This window comes from Hirundo rustica, chromosome Z (genome assembly GCF_015227805.2).
Source record: "Hirundo rustica isolate bHirRus1 chromosome Z, bHirRus1.pri.v3, whole genome shotgun sequence".
Lineage (NCBI taxonomy): Eukaryota > Metazoa > Chordata > Aves > Passeriformes > Hirundinidae > Hirundo > Hirundo rustica.
The window spans coordinates 56,115,323-56,134,096 of NC_053488.1; the positions used below are offsets into that span (position 1 = coordinate 56,115,323).

An 18,774-nucleotide genomic window follows, 5' to 3' on the forward strand; every position below is an offset into this window, starting at 1 on the left:
ATGATTATTAACAGGATACCCGTTAAAAAAAATATCACATTCCATTCTAAAATTTTAGCAGTATTTTGACAAGAAAAAAAATCATTGAAGCATGCTGAGCAAGAGGCTAAGAGTTAATAGTTCCACAATTGCGCTCAGAAAATAAATTTAAATGTAGTGAATTTCATGCTACAGGTTTTACTTAAAATTTCTGTATTTGATATTCTGCTACTTGCATTGGAATGATTGTTTTTAAAACACCTTGTTAGAGAAGAGAAAAGGCAGCACATGCAACTGTTCATTTAAGAAAGAGTGGGAAGGCTACAGGTGGGCAAGTATTGAAAGAGGTCTGGAGTGTGTTTTTTTAAGGGGAGGGGGTTAGTGCCAAGTTCACAGAGTCAGAATTTGACAGTTCCAGTTTAAAATGATACACGTTTGCTAAAAATACCTAAACTATTGGCTTTTTTTCTCTGTTATAGTATTGTTTTGGAGATTCTTTTGTAGACTGGTTGTCCACAGTGCGCTGTGGTGCTCTTGCATCTCATACAGCTTACTGTTCCAAAACAAGGGGAAAACACTGTGTGATGCCCGCTGCATATCTGCATATAGCAGTAGTGCTCTGTGTGATAATAGATGTTTACTGGAGATTATTTGTTCTTTTTTTCCTGAATTATTTTCAAGTGACTCATTTGGTGGTGAAATTGTATATCAATTGATCTGACTGATGCCTTTTAGCTGCTAAAAGGAAACCATATTCCTCTTGTGCTTTGGAACTTTGAAGTAGCATTAAAGCATTCATTTCTCATATTCTGGAGCACTGGTAAACTGTCACAGAGGTTAGTTAACTTCACCCCTACCCTCTGATGACATGCTCCTTTAATAAAGAGTCTTCACCTATATGTGAAATTATCCTAAAGATTCATGCTTTACTAGTGGTAGTAATTTTATAACCTTATGCTCGTGTAGTGTTTCCCGTTTATGGAGGATATTTAGCAAAGAGGTGTATATGCGGTGAACTTGCTAACAGTATGAGATTTCAGACAGCAAAACTGAGTGTTGCGCTACAGCTGTAATCTTCATCTTTTCTGGAGCTGCTAGCGTGACTGAGCAGCAATCAATTTAATTGAAGTCCATGTATTCCCTTCTGCCAGATGTAATTGTGGGCTCTGTTATGAAGGTTTTAGGGAGTTGGAGATTCTTTCAGTTTAGTCGTAAGTGGCTGTTTATGGTCAATATAAGCTGAAGATAATACCTAAAAAAGAGTGGTCGGAAAAAAGAATTTGACAATTAGTTTTTAACTATAGTCTCAATTTAATTTATACTTGTTTTTAGTTGATGAAAGCATGAGGATTTTGCTCATATGTGCTTACAGTTTTCACAGCTTACAGCTTTACCTTGTTTCTCTGATGGTGGTTTATATTTAGGAAGACAAAGTACTATTTTGAATGTCAAGCATTGCTACAGTGGGTTCCTAGATGTGGTATGCTGGCTTAATGTTTCTGTGTACAAAGTGGTATTTGCTGATTTTCACACATTTTTAAAAAATTTCATATCCCTGAAATCATGAACTTTTGTTACAGTGGATAAAGTTGCATGGTATGATATGTCACAGTGTAACTGTGGTCATTGTAAATACCTAAAATTATTTAGAGTTTGTTATTTTGAGGAAACTCTAATTTGAAAATAAAGTGACCCTAGACTAGTTAAACTGCAGTAGCTCCAAGGTTGCTTCAGTCCTTGTATGGGAAATGCTGCTTTCCCTTGTATGTGTAAGGTTTTTACATGGTGTGTTTTTCTTCTTTACTTTCTGGTAAGAATGTCATTTTAGATAAAACCTGACACTTGGAGGAGACTACTGGTTGTGTTTGTTGCATGTCCATGAATGCCTTAGGACAAAAACAGTTGTATTTTTATCTGTAAACTGATAGTGAGCAGTGAGACCTGATTTTTTCCAATACTGTCTTTTCTGCTGAGTGTTGAACAGTGAATACCCCACCCCCATGGAAAACTATGAAGTGTGTCACACTTAAATATGTTAGATTTTTATAATAGAATGCATATTACACATCTTCTGTTGTAAGAATGGAATTGCCAAGAACTGGAGTACTTGGTTTTGAAGTAAAAATTGTTGAAACGGAAATTGAGGTTTTCAAGCTTGTATGTGAAAAGTTTTCTATTTTCTATTAAATTGGAACTGTTTCAAAGTCTATGTGAATATGAACTCCTTTCTAATTTTTTTTTTTTGATTGCTGTTGTAGTGGTTAGGCAGCTTTTTTGTTGTTTGGTTTTGGGTTTGCTTTTTTTAACCAACTGCATGTGTGATATGTATAAAGAAAGCCATTGAACACTGTACACTGCTGCTCAAGTTTTAGTTATTTAGTTCTTAACTGATAAAATTAAATAGAGATATGACATAGAGAAGATAACAAATATTATTTCAAACGCTATATCACAAATGTACTGTAATCACCAGCTGAAAGAGTGCGCTTTCTATAACCCAATAGATTGCTTGACATTTATGAAATGCTTGATGATATGTATTTTGTGGGACAGATATGTTCTCTGTTGTCTTTGAAAGAAAATGTTTTTTCATTTTTTAGTTGCAAACTAATTTTACAGGATGGTGGGAAAAGTTTCCTGTTATACTTAAATGCTGTGTATTATCATTTTTTAAACTTGATTTAGTTAGTCATGTTAATCCAGCCAACTCTGTTTTATAGAGACGTCTTTATTTAGCATAATTGGAAGTCTTGTGCAAAAGTGTTACAAACTTAAAATTAGTTTTATTGTGTTTTGCAAAATGATGCTTATTTATATTTTTGGTTTTTAAAAAAATCATGGAAATGATGTTACTAGGTTTTGTTTGGTTTTGGTTTTTTGTTTGGGTTTTTTTTTTTGTGGTGTTGGTGGTTTTTTTGTGGGGTTTTTTTGTGGTTTTTTTTTGTTTTGTTTTGTTTTTTGGTTTTGTTTGTTTTGTGTTGTTTTTTAATAGGAAGAGAGATCATCCAGAAAATAGCAGCTTTATGGAATATAGCAAATCATATATTTAATTAATGTTACAAAATAAACATATGTGTTTTCTTCTCAGCAGAGAACTAAGTTGGAGAAAATGATAAGAAGTCATAAAAGAAAATTCTAAGCTAAAAAAGGCAATTACATTGTGGTAGTGATTTTGTGTCAGATAAAATGAGTTTTTTGATCAGTTCGTTATTATGGGTGGTCCAGAGTGTTGTGAACTAGATTAAGTCTTCTGGCAAATGTGGACCTGTTACAAGAACTTTACCTCTAATATTTCTAGGTTATAGACAAGCAACTAATTGAAACAATTTTTGCTGGTTTTCCTATTTTGCAGATGCTCTCAAATTAATTCATGTAAGCTTTATCCCTGGATTCATCAATTTAGTAATAACAGAAGATCTGCTGATCAGATACGACCAATTTATTTCCCAGATGTTGACCCTCACAGTCTTCCTCCTGGTTCAAACTTCTCTATGACAGCAGGGGATTTTCAGGAAATTTATTCTGAGTGCAGTGAGTAAATACAAACTTTCAGGCTATCCGTGTAACTTCACATACTTTCAGAGTATTTGGACAGATTATAAAGAGAATGGAAGTGTATCTACCAGTATTAAGTATAAAGAAATAGCTGTAGCAAGATTCTCTTATTCAGAATATTGCTCCAGCCCTATCAATAGGTCTATTTCTTACTCCAAATCAGCTTTTCTTTTCTTCTAGTTTTACAAAATGTGGACCCTTCCTTCTCTAACAGATCTTGCAGGAGCCTTCCCCACAGCTGCTTAATTTTCTGAAGATTCAATCTTTTAACAGTAGAACATCCAAGACTGGCATAAATTAAGACTTACAATGTTTTTTATTTACAGAACTTAAAATTTTTGCTATTTCAAGGATACCTGTTTAGAGAAAAACAGGGGAACTCATGCTTTAAAAGGTAGACTTAAAAAATTCCTGCTTTTTGAACTGACTAGTTAAAAACAGCTGGGGAAGATATTCAGATACTGAGTAAAATGTTTTAAAGATAAGTGACTTGTGAAAGTATACTTTAGTGTGCAGACTTGTATTGTTCTCGATACTAACTAGGGAGGCGTAAAATGACTGGAGATCTTTGCAGTTGTATTTTTTACTGTTTTCATAATGAAATTCATAGGACAGGTGAGTAATAGCACAATAAGGCCTTCATTTATAAAAAAGGTGTTACAATGTTTACATTTTACAGTATATAATATATATAGTTTTACATAATGTATGAGTTGTCAAGTGATTAAGTAGTAAGGATATGTAATATTGTAGTGTGTATATGTGTACATATGGACTCATGAGTACATGTGTATGTGAATACAAAGTTAACAGTTTTTAATGTAAACCAAAATACTTTATTTACTTGCAAACAAAATTCTGAGCCTTCAGCTGCTGTTTGTTGAAGGTGATTCTGATGATACCAACAAATACCAGGGTTAAATGATTAACTTTCACAGGGTTAAAGGCATTGAAACTAATCTCTGTATGCTTTGCTCTTTTCATGCAGATACTTGGGACTGTGTAGCAACTTGCTTTTTCATAGATACAGCACATAATGTTATTGATTATATTGATACTATATGGAAGATACTAAAGCCTGGAGGAATATGGATAAATGTAGGCAAGTGTGACCAGCCACTCTTCTTGACTTATTTTTGATAGTATATTTGAAAAGTGTGTGTGAATAATTGTGTCTATGCAGTAAACTGTACAGCTAGAAGAATGTGGGGCTTGGAAATTACCTCAGAAGTGTTCAAAATATATTCAGATGTTTGTTAGTTACAATCAAGTCAACACTGTGTGATTTTTAAATAGGCAAGTAAATCTTACCAGTAGCAGGTTTTGCATTCGTGCATCCAATGTTTGTTTTTTTTGACAAATACAGTATTCTGTGTTGTTTTTCGCTATTTTTCTGAAAAAGCAAATTTAAAATACATCATTGCTTTCTTGTTTTTTTTTCCAATGTCTAATTGGTACTCTGCTGTGATGCAGAAGTTTTGGGAATAAGATTTGATTGGAGTCTTCCGTGTTGAAGGAATGTTAGACAAGACACAGGCATTAAACCCTCTGCATGGTAAAAATTGGTTAGTCACTAGTCAATCTGTCACTCTCTCAGTCACAGCCAGTCAGAGGGCTAGCAGAGCTGCTAGGCAGACTTTTATATTCTGAGCTATAGAGACAGCAGCAGTGCTTGACTGAAGAAATTTTAAGATACAGAAAACAAAATCTGGTAGGAAATACTGCTAATGGTTGAATAAGAACTAAAGTAATTAGTTTTCATTTTGCATTTCATTTCAGTTGCATTGATTCTGAAATTCATTATAAGAATAATATTCAAGTAATAGCAATATGTTCTTTTGTCGGTATTTATAGAATCATAGAATGGTTTGGCTTGGAACAGATCTTACATATGATCTAGTTCCAACCATCCTTGGGCAGGGAACCTTCCATATTTTAGAGATGCGAATCTGGATATAAGTGTGTGTTGCACTATCAGTATGTACTTTTGATTTTTAACACATATTTTTTCTTTTTGATAGCCATTTCTGTTGTATCTTTGTACTTCAGGTCCTCTCCTTTACCATTTTGAGAACTTGGGAAATGAACTTTCTATCGAATTAAGCTATGAGGATATAAAAAATGTTATCCTGCAATATGGATTCCATATAGAGGTAAGAAGGTGCTGTAGTTTGGAATAAGCAGTGTTGTTATAAATCAGACAAACGGCTTTGAATAAACCACTGTAAATTTCATTCAATATAATGGCATATATTGATGACTTCTGGGAGTATTATGTATCTTACAAATTATCTGCTTTTCTCATTTCATAAGAAGTATATAGATGAGCTTCATAATTTAATAACCATATAGCATTTTCTTTTATAGTTCCTGTCAGAAGCTGTCTTGAAAACTGCTGCTTTGTTTTCAGGTGGAGAAAGAATCTGTACTGTCGACTTACACTGTGAATGAACTCTCCATGATGAAATACTACTATGAATGTGTGTTGTTTGTGGTGAGAAAACCAGAATAGTAGTGGTCTGAATAGGTTAATGAGAAAATAATGTTGGCTTGAAAGCTAGAAATGAGAAAAAAAATCATCTGGTGATGTATGGACACAACCTCAAATCAGTGGTGCCTTCTTGTTCCTAAGAGGATATAGATACTGTCTATTTTCTTAGTATCTCTGTTGCTATTCAGACATATAACTATGCCATGCATATTCATAATAGACTTGTGAAAGATTAAATGTTCACATGCACTGTCTTAGTGCTTTGGAATGCATTAAATATAAAAGCAGAAGTGTTTTCTCGAGAACAAAATTTAATGTTTGCCATAACTAGGCTAATACTCTGCTGATGCTGCCTCATTTTTCATAGATTTATAGTGCTTTTTTGGTTTTTTTGATGATATTAGGAATGCATGGAGGCGCTTACTGTACTAGCTGTGTCACTTTTAGAGAAATATTTGTAAATGTATACTTAAATTATGCAGTCTGAAATGGTTGGAAAGTGGTAAAATTACTCTTGACTGATAAAATAGTCATCAGAACTCTTAGAGCATTTTCTGTGGAACTGAAGTGAAATAGGATATTATACAAATTCTGATCTTTGGCTGTACCACTGTTAAAGGTTTAATCAAAAACTAGAACCTGTAGAAAATTTGAAATACTACATGAAAGCAGAATACTAAGTGAAGAAAAAGAACATCACAGAGAAGTAGTATGTTAACCTCAGTTCAGGGGAACACTGTTCTTGATTGATCTTATTGTTGGAACTGAAATGTATTAGATGCTTTGCCTTCTTGAAATACACTGATTTTGAGTCATCTTCTTATGTTTAAGTCAGAACTTTTAAAGTTGATAAACATAGCTGAGTTACCCATGCCATGTGTAGGTAGTACAATGTAAAAATACCTGTCAGAACAGTGCAGTTACCTGTAAATATATGCTGTAACCTAATTACTTCCACCTGAGCCAGAATGTGCAGCCCAAATGGTAGACAATTTCCTTGTGACTTCAGACACTTCACCGTTGTGACTTCTTGGTTCTTCCTGTGTTTTCCACATTCCTAATGTGTCTTTTTTTTCCCTAACAGATGTGGATTAGATGAATATTTACACTACCAGTCATGATACTGTACAAGAGGCTGTCATGTCACATACAATCTCATGTCACTTGGAAGTTAAGTACATGAGAAAAACCTTAATTAACAGTCACTAGCCTGAGATGAGGTGTCATGTTAGGTATTTTGTTTTCATAATAATAATAATTCATAATTGATTACCTTAAGTGCCATTTGGATGTATTTTCAAAAATATGTTTAAAATACAAAACCCTTATGATGAGGGCTGATTTTTTTTTTTTTTTTCCCCCCTTCATATTTGGCTGTAATAGCACTAGTCAATGCCTTGTTTGTTTCCGGTTATTTTTTGTCTTGTCTTTCATGGTGATGTTCTAATCACATCTCTTCAATAGATCTGTTACTGGCTTTTCAATTTTTCTAATCAAGGCCAGAAATTTGTGCCTTTACTCCTACACTGAAATTTTGCAAGGAGGAAGCCAAACTTTTTTTTAAATTTTTTTCAACACCATGTAAGAGAGCACATGCTTGTATATGTTTCAGTATTGTGCCCGTCTCTGCTCAGAATCCTGATTGAAAACAGGTCTACAGAAGTGGTTAAGTTTGGCTCAAACTACTTTGAACTGTCTATTTCTAAAAGTGCATGAACTGTCAAAGTTCTACCCTGTTCCAAGCGTTCGAAGTGTTTAAAGATGAAACACTGATAGTCAACAAATGATTTAAAAATAAAAGTCCTTGTGTGGCTAAAAGAAAAAAAACACGTGCTTTAATTTCCATATTGTACCATTTAATTTTTGAGAAAATTTGTGATTCTCTGCTTTCAATCTGCTTTTCTTCTCTTAGGTATATATACATATGATTAGTAATTTTCTTGATTTTCAAGCTTCTTGAAATAAGACAGAGGTTAGGTGAATGTCAGTTAAGCTGATGCCGAGTTGCATATCCATCTGTATTGCTACCCAGTTACTGCCCCTTACGCAGTCTGTAACTTGAAATGTGGTGTTTGTTTTTCAAAAATAAGCAATGGAACTCTATTTATGGTTGAGTGTCAATATCCTGTGTTCTGATACTTTTTTTTCTTTGCCACTCCATGTTGTCACAAGTGCCATTTTTGTATGTTCTCTGAAGATGTTTTTACATATGGTGTAATACAGTGATCTGCTTTTATTTCTGACCTAGAAAATGCTGTTTGTGGTGTTGTGGTGGTTTTGTGGTTTTTGTTTTGTTTTGGTGTGTTTTTCTTTTTTTTTTCTTTTTCCCCCAGAGCATTTTGCTTTTAAATTGCAGCAGTCACAATAAGAGTTGGAAGCAAGATAATCTTGTGAATGAGCTGTTAATAGTGTTTTACCTGCAGTCCCATTTCTGAGTTCTTAGAATTCTCTGTCGCTTGTACTGTAATGCACAGGGATAAATGTGTATTACAGAATTTGATCATTGTTTTATTTAGTTTTATATGCAGGGAGAAATACTCGAGGTGTTTGTCAGCTGAGACTGTTTATGTCACTATTAAAACTGTAGATGATAACAGGTGTAAAATAAAATTCTGCATTATCTTCAGTGTAAAACTTCTTTACATGGAATTTGATAAATGTAAAATGTCCTGTATTTTTTTTTTAATGTGTTATATTCTGAAATTGGTTGCAAAGATGGTAAGAATGGGAAGTTTCCTGTCTCTGCGTGCACTTCCCACAGTTTTCAGTGTGTGTAATGGACCGGGGTTTTTGACTATTAAAGCTTGCAGTAAGGTTTGATGTCTCGCGTGTTTAGCTCCTCCTTTCATGGCCGGGTGCGGATTTCTTTCTGGGGCGCTTCCTGCCGGCTCCTCCCGTCAGGCAGTGCGGCCGGCGCCCCCCTACCCGGCGGCGGCGCCCAGCGTGATGGTCATGCGCGGTACCGCGCGCGTGCGCCGCGCATGCGCCGGCCGGGCAGTCGAGCCCCGCGGAGCCGCCGGTGCGCGGCCCCTCATGGCCAAGCGGCGCGCGGAGCCGCTGATGTGTCACGTGCCCGTGAAGCGGCTGCTGCGCGAGCCGGCGCTGCCCCTCGCGGGCGAGCGGCGCTCCCGGGCAGGGCCGGGCTGCGCGGGCCCCGCCGCGCCCAAGCGCCCGCTGGAGGAGGCGGAGGCGCCGCCGGGAAAGCGGCTCGGGCCTTACGCCCCCCGTGCGCAGCCGGGGGACGCGGGTGGCGGGCGGCGGCAGCGAGGCGGGACCGCGGCGCCCCAGGATGCGCCGGCGGCGGAGGGACGCGCGGGCGGCCGGGGCAAAGAGCGAGCCACCGCCGCCGCTGAGGTAACTGAGCGGGACGGGCCCGGGTCTCTCGTCCGCGGGGAGGAGAGGGGCGTTGTCGGTAGCGGCTGAAGCGTATCTGCAGATCGCGGGTGTCCGCTGGGGGTGCTGCCGGGCTTTCTCCGGGCACGGCTCAGCGCTGTGTGCCGCTCTGCCCCGTCTGCGCCTCCTGGCCGCTGGCCTCTTTAAAGTTCCTTTTAATTTGTCTTTCTCGAGGCACAAAAAGTATCATCCAGCTTTACCGGTCCCTTCCCCGCTCCGCGCCATGAAATGGATGGGAAACAGCCATTCCACTTTACCTGAGGTTATGCTCAGGTTCAATGCGGTGGATGCTTGCAGAAGTTATTTTGCTGTCGGCTCTGTTGCGTGAGGGTGAAGGTTTGGTTCGGTACAGCGTCAACCTCCTCAACTTCGTATTTTGGCATTTAATAGCCATGCCGGAGCTGTCTTTTAACCGAAGGATTTAGCGGAGGCCGTGGTCTGAGGAAGGGCATCGGTGTCATAATGAATAGAGTATATTGAAACTACTTTTTTTGTTAACTTTGAGCAATGTACGGTTTTCTTCCTGGGCTTGACTGCATTTTACACAGTAGTTCGGTAAACAAAATTTGATACATACAAAGAAAATTATAATTAGAAAAACCCCTAGAAACCCCACACAATCAATTAAAAAAAAATTGTGATCGTATTTCACGCCTTTCAGACACAGAAGTTTGGTGTATGTTAAATTGACTTTTTCTTTTCACCTGGATTTTGTAAGACCAAATTATTAGATTCAGTGATACAAAAGTGGCAGAAAGTCTTATCAGGTTAGATGGGTTTTGAACAGAAGTTGTACACTAAATTTTGAGAATTTGATGCCTTTTGTAGTACAGCGTGCACTTCTAATCTCTAAAGGAAAGAGTGGCTTTTTGTTTTCAAGCTCTGCCTTTTTGTGTTTTCTTGGTTGATTGATTTGTTAGTGGGGTTTATAGATGATGGTAAAATTAAGGCAGGAAGAAATCCAGGAAAATATCTGCATCCTTTGAATATTTCACAGCCATTTTGAAAACATTAATCTCTTTAATTTTTGAAGAGAGAACGTGTGTGTTCATAAACATAGTAATTAAATTGAACAAGCCTTTGCAGAACAGTTTGACTCCTATCACAGGTAAAATGCTGAACTTTTATTGCTCTTGGCATTATTTGGCATGATTTTGTAAGCTTTAGCAGTGATTGGAAGACCACAAGCCCCTTGAATTTCCACACAGTAAAGATTAATTCTCTATATGAAATACTTCTCTAGGGGTGTATTTTTAACAGGTTGTTTCTCTCAGTACACTATTGTATAAAAAATGTTTTAGTTTTAAAATAAAGCTTGGTTAACACCTCAGGCTAGAGATACTTCTTCCAGTTTTTGTGTGTTCTACCTGTATGTTTTAAGTCTTTTATAATGATATTTCTGATAATGATTCCTACGTCTTTCTGAAAATACCATCCCTAGGTTGATATTATTCTTTACTGTTTATGGCTTGTGTATTTCATTACATTAATAAGGATGCTCAGGATACTGTTAATTCAACTGTTTTTGCTAAAAGTTTAAAGCATCATATTACAGTCGGCCAGAGAAGAAAGATTATTTTATTTCCAAGTACACTTTTGCAGCTAGAGTTGGAAAATTAACTCCTTAGATATTATCCTACTTAGTCTATAGAAACTGACCTTTTGTATTTCTGAGCTTGCTATATGTTGCCTACCTTGACAGAATTTCTACTCAAAACCAATGTACTTGATGCTTTTGAGCCTTTTGTACTTGATGCTTTTTTTTCGTTTTCACACTGAAATATTGCTGATCTGTGAACCTCAAAGCTCTTGAAATTAATGATGCCTGTCTTCATAGTCCAAAATTGAGTATGTGTTTATGAACACTTAGACTCTAATAATTATGAAACAAGGGTGCTGTCATTCACTTTTTGCATACAAAGCATCAGGGTTCTAATTTTAAGTACTTAGCTCTCAATGTGAGTGAAAACTTACTGAAATATCGGGGAGTTCAAATTATACAGCGGAGAATTTGTAAAAGTAGTTGACAGTTTCTGAAACTGTACTGCCTGAGGTTTTTTTCCCAAAGAATTTGTTAGTCACCTGCCCTGCACAGATCTGTGTGAGTGATGCTACCTAGACTGAAATACAGATTGAAAAATCATCCCTTCCACACTTGTCAATTGTTGTTAATTCTGTGCAGTACAAAACTTCCAGTTTACAAGAATGGGCAACTACTCAGCTACTTTTGGTTTGGCTTTCTTCCAGTTTCAGTATAATCAATCCTTTTGTTCCTGTGTCACGGTGTGATTTAATTGGTTTTGGTATCAATTAATGGGAACTTCTGTTCTTTAATGTTTTCTGAAGACAGACTTTTCCCAATGAGGAAATTCACATTAGTAGTATTCTACAGGCAAGGAGCCATATTACTGCTATGAAATACCTACAGCTTTCATCCTCTCTCAGTTATTATAGGTTTTAAATCATGTAGGGGTTTTGCCGCAGAAAGATGTTGCTTAGTACAACAAATTGTAGTTCAGCAGAGGTCTGTTTGGTAACAAAAAGAAAAATGTATTCTTCTAAATGAGAAGTATGGTGATTTTATGTACTTTTCTCTTTTGGGAAGTGGGGAAAGCATATTTTTTCACTTTGAGAAGGTGTAGGGTTGATACTCACTACTGTTTTTATTCTGTTGCAAAATCGATGGACAAGTCATTAATTTTTTCAAAAGCCGTGCTCTAGAGGCCCATTGAAGATGACTTAGTCAGCGTGTGGATTCCGGTGGTGCTTTCACTCCCCACAGGCTGCACTTTGCTATCTTAGAAATACCAGAACAATTATACCAGATTGTTAGTTAAAAATACTTCTGTTCAGCATCTGTTGCAGCTGAGATAGCGAAGTAAAATATTTAAAAAATTCAAATTGTGTGTTTGGAAAAAGGCAAACTCAATATAATATGGACATGCATTATTTGAGGGTTGTGTCAGCATTCACTGTTTTTATATACCAGAAGAAAATACATGCTCATGACCTAAGGAATGACTTAGGTCGTTCCTCTTCCTAGGTGTATCATGTCCATAGAAACATGCACAGCTTGGCCACTGTGGGTAACTGTGCCATGTTTATACACAGACAGTACATTTTCTCATAGGCATTTAAAAAAAATTAAAATATGTGATGCCATATTAAATTAGCAGATGAGGATGTGTTTCTCCAAGGTTTTTAGAGATGTCGTCTAGTTAGATAGGTTGGAGCATTGTACTCATAGTGCCAGGGTTTGGGTTTGCTTCCCATATGGGCTGTTCATTTAAGAGCTGCACTTGCTGATACTTGTGGGTCCCTTCCAGCTCAGAATATTCTGTGATTCTTAAGCTTTCCTCTCTTGAATACAAAATTTGGTTACAGAAAAGGAGAAATAGAATGTGGTTTAAACACTACAAAATGCTTCGTTTGTACTGCACATATCCCTCTGAGGTACTGTTAAGTAGCTAAATACATTCCTTGGAATACCAGTTTCTAAATGCACATGAAAATTGTGTACTGAAATGAGGACAAAAAAGCAGTGAGCTGTTTTTTGTATGCAAAGTCCAGTAATTGCACAAGTTTTACATGTTTTTTCTGTGCAAAATTGAAGGAATTTATGGAATTATGGAAGCCGTTAATTCTTTGCAAGTATATTAAAAAGGCAGAAGTAAATTATGATCTAGTTAAAAAATTAAAATAATTGTTAATATGTAATAGCTGACTAATGCTTCCTAGTTTTAGTTTCTCATATAAAAAGTTTCTTTTTATAATTTTCTGCTGCTGGTATACACATTAATGTTTTGTTAACATTTTGTTTATTTGTCTCTTTTCAAAGCAAGAAGAAGAATTCTCTCAATATAACTCATTCCTTTATTGGAGAGCACCACTGCCTGCTATTGATTTGTCTGATATTCAGAACCTAGATGAAGAGACTCCATCGGGCACTAAAGCTGCTGCAAGGACTGATACCACAGAGGCGGAAATGGAAACCTGATCAGTTGTTTCATAGCTGTGCATCTGTTCCCAGGAAGCTTGTTTCAATTGAGATTCAGGTTTTGTTCCTTGGGTGAATAATAAGCATAATTATTCTGTCTTGGAGAAGTCTTTAAAAGCAGATCTGAGTTGCCTTAGTGGATGGGATAGACAGTATTGGGTACTTAACATTAAGCTGTCTGAAGGTGTGCAGTAAGGAGGAGTCTACAATGTCTGACAAGAATACTTGAATACTTGGAGGCAGACTAAAAGAAGAATACAGAAAATTAGAACTTTGAGATGTAATTAAAACAAGTGGGGATATGTTACATGTCAAAAGGAAATGCAAAATCATTTTGTCTATCCTTAATAAAAAAAGTGTGGTACCTGAAAGTGAAATATTTGACATGTGAATTTATCATAAAGCACACAAACTCTAGTGATTTCTAATGTATTCTTTTTTCTCTATAATAGCTAAACCAAAAAATAAGAGTCCATCAAAATCAGAGAAAACATTCCCTTTTTTATGCAAACCAAAAACCAAGTGTGGCAGACAAGGGGAAGGAAAAGGGGCTACTTTCTGCTAAAAGCTGCTGCTGTTCTGGAAGGTTTCACATTCTCATTGTGAAAAAGTTTTTTCTCTTCTCTCTTCTACATTACGCTCAGCAGTGGGCACCCAGTTTTGTATGTTTTTGGTTCAAAGTTAACTGCTATTCTTAGTGTTTGTGACGTTGCTTTGAACCAGCTGATAGCATCTGAATGACAGGTTTTGGCACATGTGTCAAGAAAAGTTAGTGCAATATAAAATGATCACACGCACTCCTTCAGACTTTACAGAATGAGGTATAGTTTTTGCAGAGACTGTGAATCTTGCAGAAAGTTTTTGCAGAAGTTAATTCAAATAGTGGGTTTTTTTGCTGTGAAATAAGAACTTAATGTTTGTGATTTGCAGTTTATTTACAAGTTGAAGTACAATTAGACATGTCTTTAATAATAGGCTGAAGCTGTATGGGAAGACTTATATTTTGCGAATACAATTTGTCTTTAAGGATAGAAAATGTATTTTTTCTGTAACTGTTACGGAAAAAGACAACTTTTGAATTTATTTTTTTCTATTAATGTGTTTGTTAAAGGACAATAAAATTTTGCCTGTGTGTATGTGAAAACTTTGGCACTATTACTATGTGAAGTTCTTTATTTCATAAGATTGCTGCTTCTGTAGCTTTGTTGATTTAGGTATTTTTGCTTAAAATAGTAAGCTTGTCAGCTTTCTTGGTAAACACTTGGAAACTTTTTCTGGTACTTGTGCTGCATAGGTATCTGTATTTGCTGCTTATTTGTTTAGCTTGTTAAGATCTCTGAATACCTTCTGAAGAAAGGAGGTGGCTTAGTGACTTGAGCAGTTCATGGTGCTTCTTTGGATATCCTTCTACCTTCTGTAAGATTAGCTGGATACATATTTGGACAATATGTATTTTTCTCAGACAGTTCTAACATTTTGTTTAAGTCCAAATATACCAACTTGTCTTAGGAGGTACTTTGAAATTTTTTTTAAAAACAAACTCCTTTTCTGGCAAGAAGGCTATAAAACTGCTATTTCATGTTGGCTATAACCAAAGTAAATTAGTGAAAAAAAATAGATCTATTAATTTGTTGAGGTGTTTGGATTGGTTATATGACGTAGGAAGTTTTGACCCGAGGTAATACATGTGTTTCTATATTTGTGAGTTTTATAATATTTTACACCATCCGGTGTTCTCAGGATCCAGCATTTTGCATTATTAACTAATATCTTTGCAATACACTCCGCTCATTTAAAATCTGCTTGGTGCTTCACTCACAGTAGATACATCCTAGACACAGCCTGCATCTTGTTATTAAAATATGTCACTCCACTCTCTTCATGGGATAGAAGATGTTTTATTATTGTCTTTCAAATACATGTGTGATCTATCCCATAACAAGATAAGTAAGTCCTTTGCAACAAATTAAGCTTGCAGTGTGCTGTTGTTTACTTAATTTGCAATTGTGCTGTAGGCAAGCACTTTCTTCTTGGTTTGTTCCGGTTGTGGACTCTGTTATGGGCTGGAATGTTATGGCTACTTTTAGAGCAGTTCCTGAGCTGATTCATTTTTTCCGTTCATCTCTTTGCAAATTGAGGTAAATTTAAAAGCCTTGGAAAACTACTTGGAATTACTCTTGAGAGTCTGGGTTGTACAAAAGGCTGGGCCAGTAAGAAGGAGTGACAGATTACATCAATTTTGCATTAGAGCTGACAGAAGGTATGATAAGAAATTGGATTTCTCAGTGTCTGGAATCTCCTGATGCCATGTGACACTAAACTACCAAATTGCTGGTCTTGACTTCTGGCGCCATTTTTCTAGAGACCTTTCATTCAAAAGCTGCATATTAACTGTACCTAAGCTTAAGATGTTTTAATTTGCATATGCATTAATATTCAGTGAGAAGACAGTGTTCTTTTAAGATAAATGCCATCAGACATCTTGAGACAATTCAGTAGCTGCATGCTGATGGACAGTTTTAATTTGATATGGTTTTAAATTTCAGAGGAAAAAATAATTTATATTTTCTATAGTTAGCTGGGAGTTTGGTATTCTCTGAAATATTTCTTTCTAAAAGGAAAAAGCAGTGTCACAACCTTAAGAACTTGTAAGGAGTAACCAAATCCAGACACCACCTGGATTCATCAGGTGCTGCTTCAGGAAGTTGCACAGGAAGGTTACAGGCATAATAATAAATCAGATTTGGGAGTTAAGTGTGTTTCAAGGCAGATTTAAACAGAAAAGTATCATGAGCAACATTAAGTAATTTTTTGCATTATTCTAAACTAAAGGCCTGGTTTACGTTGTCTGATTTGTGTTTATTGAAGACCTGCATTATATTTATGGTTCCCAGGATAGATAAGCCTCTGGGAAGAGGTTAAAACTCAATCCAGATCAGGCATGTGAAGAACTACTATGAAAAACAGGCTGCACAATTGAACGTGTATTGGGTAAGTACACTGTGGTAGAGTGAAAGGGAGGAAGAAGCAGGGGATGGAAGGTAGGTGATCATTAAGTAGCTCAGCCTGTGATTGCAGGTATAGCTGACTAGCAGATCAATGACAAGAATATTTTCAGCATTAGCTCCATCTTCAGCACAGCAACATTACAGTAATTTACAGTAATTTGAATATGTATATCATGTAAATGTAATAGGTTTCTCACTGTTTTGACAGTTACTGGTTGATTTTTTTTCCTGTTGGCTAAGAATTTAGTGGACACTAAAAAAGCATGCTTGTATATAGGTACTCGGAAAATAGATAGGATCCTTCTTGAAGAAGATAAAAGTGTGCAAATGTATACGTTACCAGGTGAAACCAAAGATAATTACCATACAGCATCTGCCAGCACGTTCTTATCAGAAGAGTAGATTTATTTGGGGAGATTGACATATTCTTTTGTGAAAACATCTGACCACGACTGTGATAAGAGGGGCTAGAGTGTGCAGACTCACTCTTTTCTGCGGCAAAGCTTGTGCTCAAAGAAGCATTTCATAATAACTGTTGGAGTCCAGGGCATTCCTTTGGCTGCCCTGGAGGGTCAGAGACCTGGATAGGGGGGTCTGGGACCCTGGCCCAGAGTGCAGAGGGACATTGGCTTTGATCCCAGTCCATGGGAAAGGCTTCCTGAACTGCGGGAAGGATTGCAAGCCACAAGAGTGTGAAAGACAGTAGTTTAGCTTATCACAGGGTTAAGAAAACAGGTTTAGGTTTTTAGTGTGAATGGGAGCAAGATGGAGGATTTGGGGCATTGTCTCCTGCTTCTTCTTCCCTCACTCCATTTTCTGCAGTGACAGTGGCACAAAGTAGTTTAAGGAGATTGGGTCAGAGTAGGGATGACCTTTTTAGTATAAGTGATAGGTATTGGCAAGTAATGATAAATAAAGGACACGTAACAATTAGTGTGAAAGATAGCGACAGCCCAGTCCGGGAGGAGTCAACAGATGCCCGGGCAGCTGCACAAATCTTAGTTGGGCACTGAGAAAATTGTAAGATAAGAAACAAAGCGCGCAACCTTGAAAAATCAGAACCTGAAGACTGCGTCTCTTTTTTATGTCTGGCTCAGAGCTTTGCAGAAGGCAAAATGACTCTCAAACCACCTGAATCTCGGAACATAAAACCCGAGAAATAACTAATATGCCTGGGCTGGCTTAATTGCTTCCATGCCTACAGTTGTAACTTTGCCACTCTAGGTGGCAATACACATTCACAGTAAGTTACCATGAATCTGGAAAATGTTTTGGGTGTGTTATTATTCCAGACAGCTACTGAAAATTCAAGCAGTGACATCATGAATGCTAATCATTTCCTTATTGTGATACATAAATAAGGGCAGATCAGCTCACAAGTTCCTGATCATAAGGTGACAGAAGGTTTTCAGCATAACTAGAGTAAAAACGTATCAAGGAATTTTGATTCATCTCCTAACTCTCTCCAAATCTCATCCCCCAAAGAAAAACCAAAAAGCAGACAAGCAAACCCAGTTATCAATTTAATACATGGGATTTTGCTGTCACTGCTTTGTAGGACAGGGAAACAAGCTTTATTGGATTGTGTGTTGGCTTGAAACCTCGGTGGCTGAAAAAAGGTAAGTGCTAATTCATAAACTAAAGGAGTATTAAATTGTTTGTGTATAGGTAACTATTTGCAGTGTATGAAGAAAAGTAGAGAAGGGAGATACTTATTTTCCTATTTCCTGATTAAAATTCCTACTTCATGCTTTTTTAATTTGATGGTGATATATAGTATATTTTAACAGTATCTTTTAATTACTATTGCATTTTCAAGTATTAGTTGTAGTCAGTAGTTTATCTTTTCAATGTTCTTTATGAAATATTCTTGTATTCATTACTTTGTAGCCACTTCTGAGGACTTAAAAAAATCATTGTTGTGTCTTCTTTTAAAGCCGTACAGATAATAACTTTTTCCCTTACTGAAAGAAAAAAATTGCTTTTTTTTATTAGTGATATGTTACCATTCCCAGGGGAAAAAAATTGAAAGCAGGATGGAGGTAAAGAAAACTTTCCTTTGTATGTTTACTTTGCTTTTAAAAATATCTTGGTGGGTGATTGTTTTCCTGCTTTTGTTTTGTCTTATTTTACAATAATGAACTTTTTGAAAGAAGTGATATGGACCTACCTAAGCATTACATTTTTTTCCCACATTTTTATATGAATGCAACCAGTTTGTATTTGGATTGGAATATGAAGAATTAAGTGATTTACCAAGTATGAGATTGAGAAAATTAAACAAAAATAGCATTGTACTATCTGCAGTGAAATGTAAGCTAGAGAAAAGCCTTTCATGCAGAGCTATGAAT

General features: G+C 36.5%; 2 protein-coding genes across 5 annotated transcripts in view; both read left to right on the forward strand.

Moving 5' to 3' along the window:
• Positions 1–8,845, forward strand: part of CARNMT1 (carnosine N-methyltransferase 1) — a 20,790-nt gene extending 11,945 nt beyond the window's left edge. The window contains exons 5-8 of one of the 4 annotated variants that reach the window (XR_009208621.1): positions 3,332–3,510; positions 4,523–4,632; positions 5,584–5,687; positions 5,945–8,845. Coding sequence is in view for 2 of the 4 variants with exons in the window: in XM_040089209.1 (XP_039945143.1) it covers positions 3,332–3,510; positions 4,523–4,636; positions 5,584–5,687; positions 5,945–6,046 (499 nt within the window). In the remaining 2 variants the exon portion in view is untranslated. Of the gene's footprint in view, positions 1–3,331; positions 3,511–4,522; positions 4,637–5,583; positions 5,688–5,901 lie in introns of all 4 variants that reach the window. The other 3 variants (XR_009208622.1, XM_058424135.1, XM_040089209.1) reach the window with 3 other exon arrangements.
• A 198-nt stretch (positions 8,846–9,043) lies between these two features.
• CZH9orf40 (chromosome Z C9orf40 homolog) lies at positions 9,044–14,553 on the forward strand. Its single transcript, XM_040089213.2, has 2 exons — positions 9,044–9,379; positions 13,257–14,553. The coding sequence occupies exons 1-2, from the start codon at positions 9,059–9,061 to the stop codon at positions 13,413–13,415; spliced, it is 480 nt and encodes a 159-aa protein (XP_039945147.1). The 5' UTR covers positions 9,044–9,058; the 3' UTR covers positions 13,416–14,553.
• Positions 14,554–18,774: the final 4,221 nt, after the last annotated feature.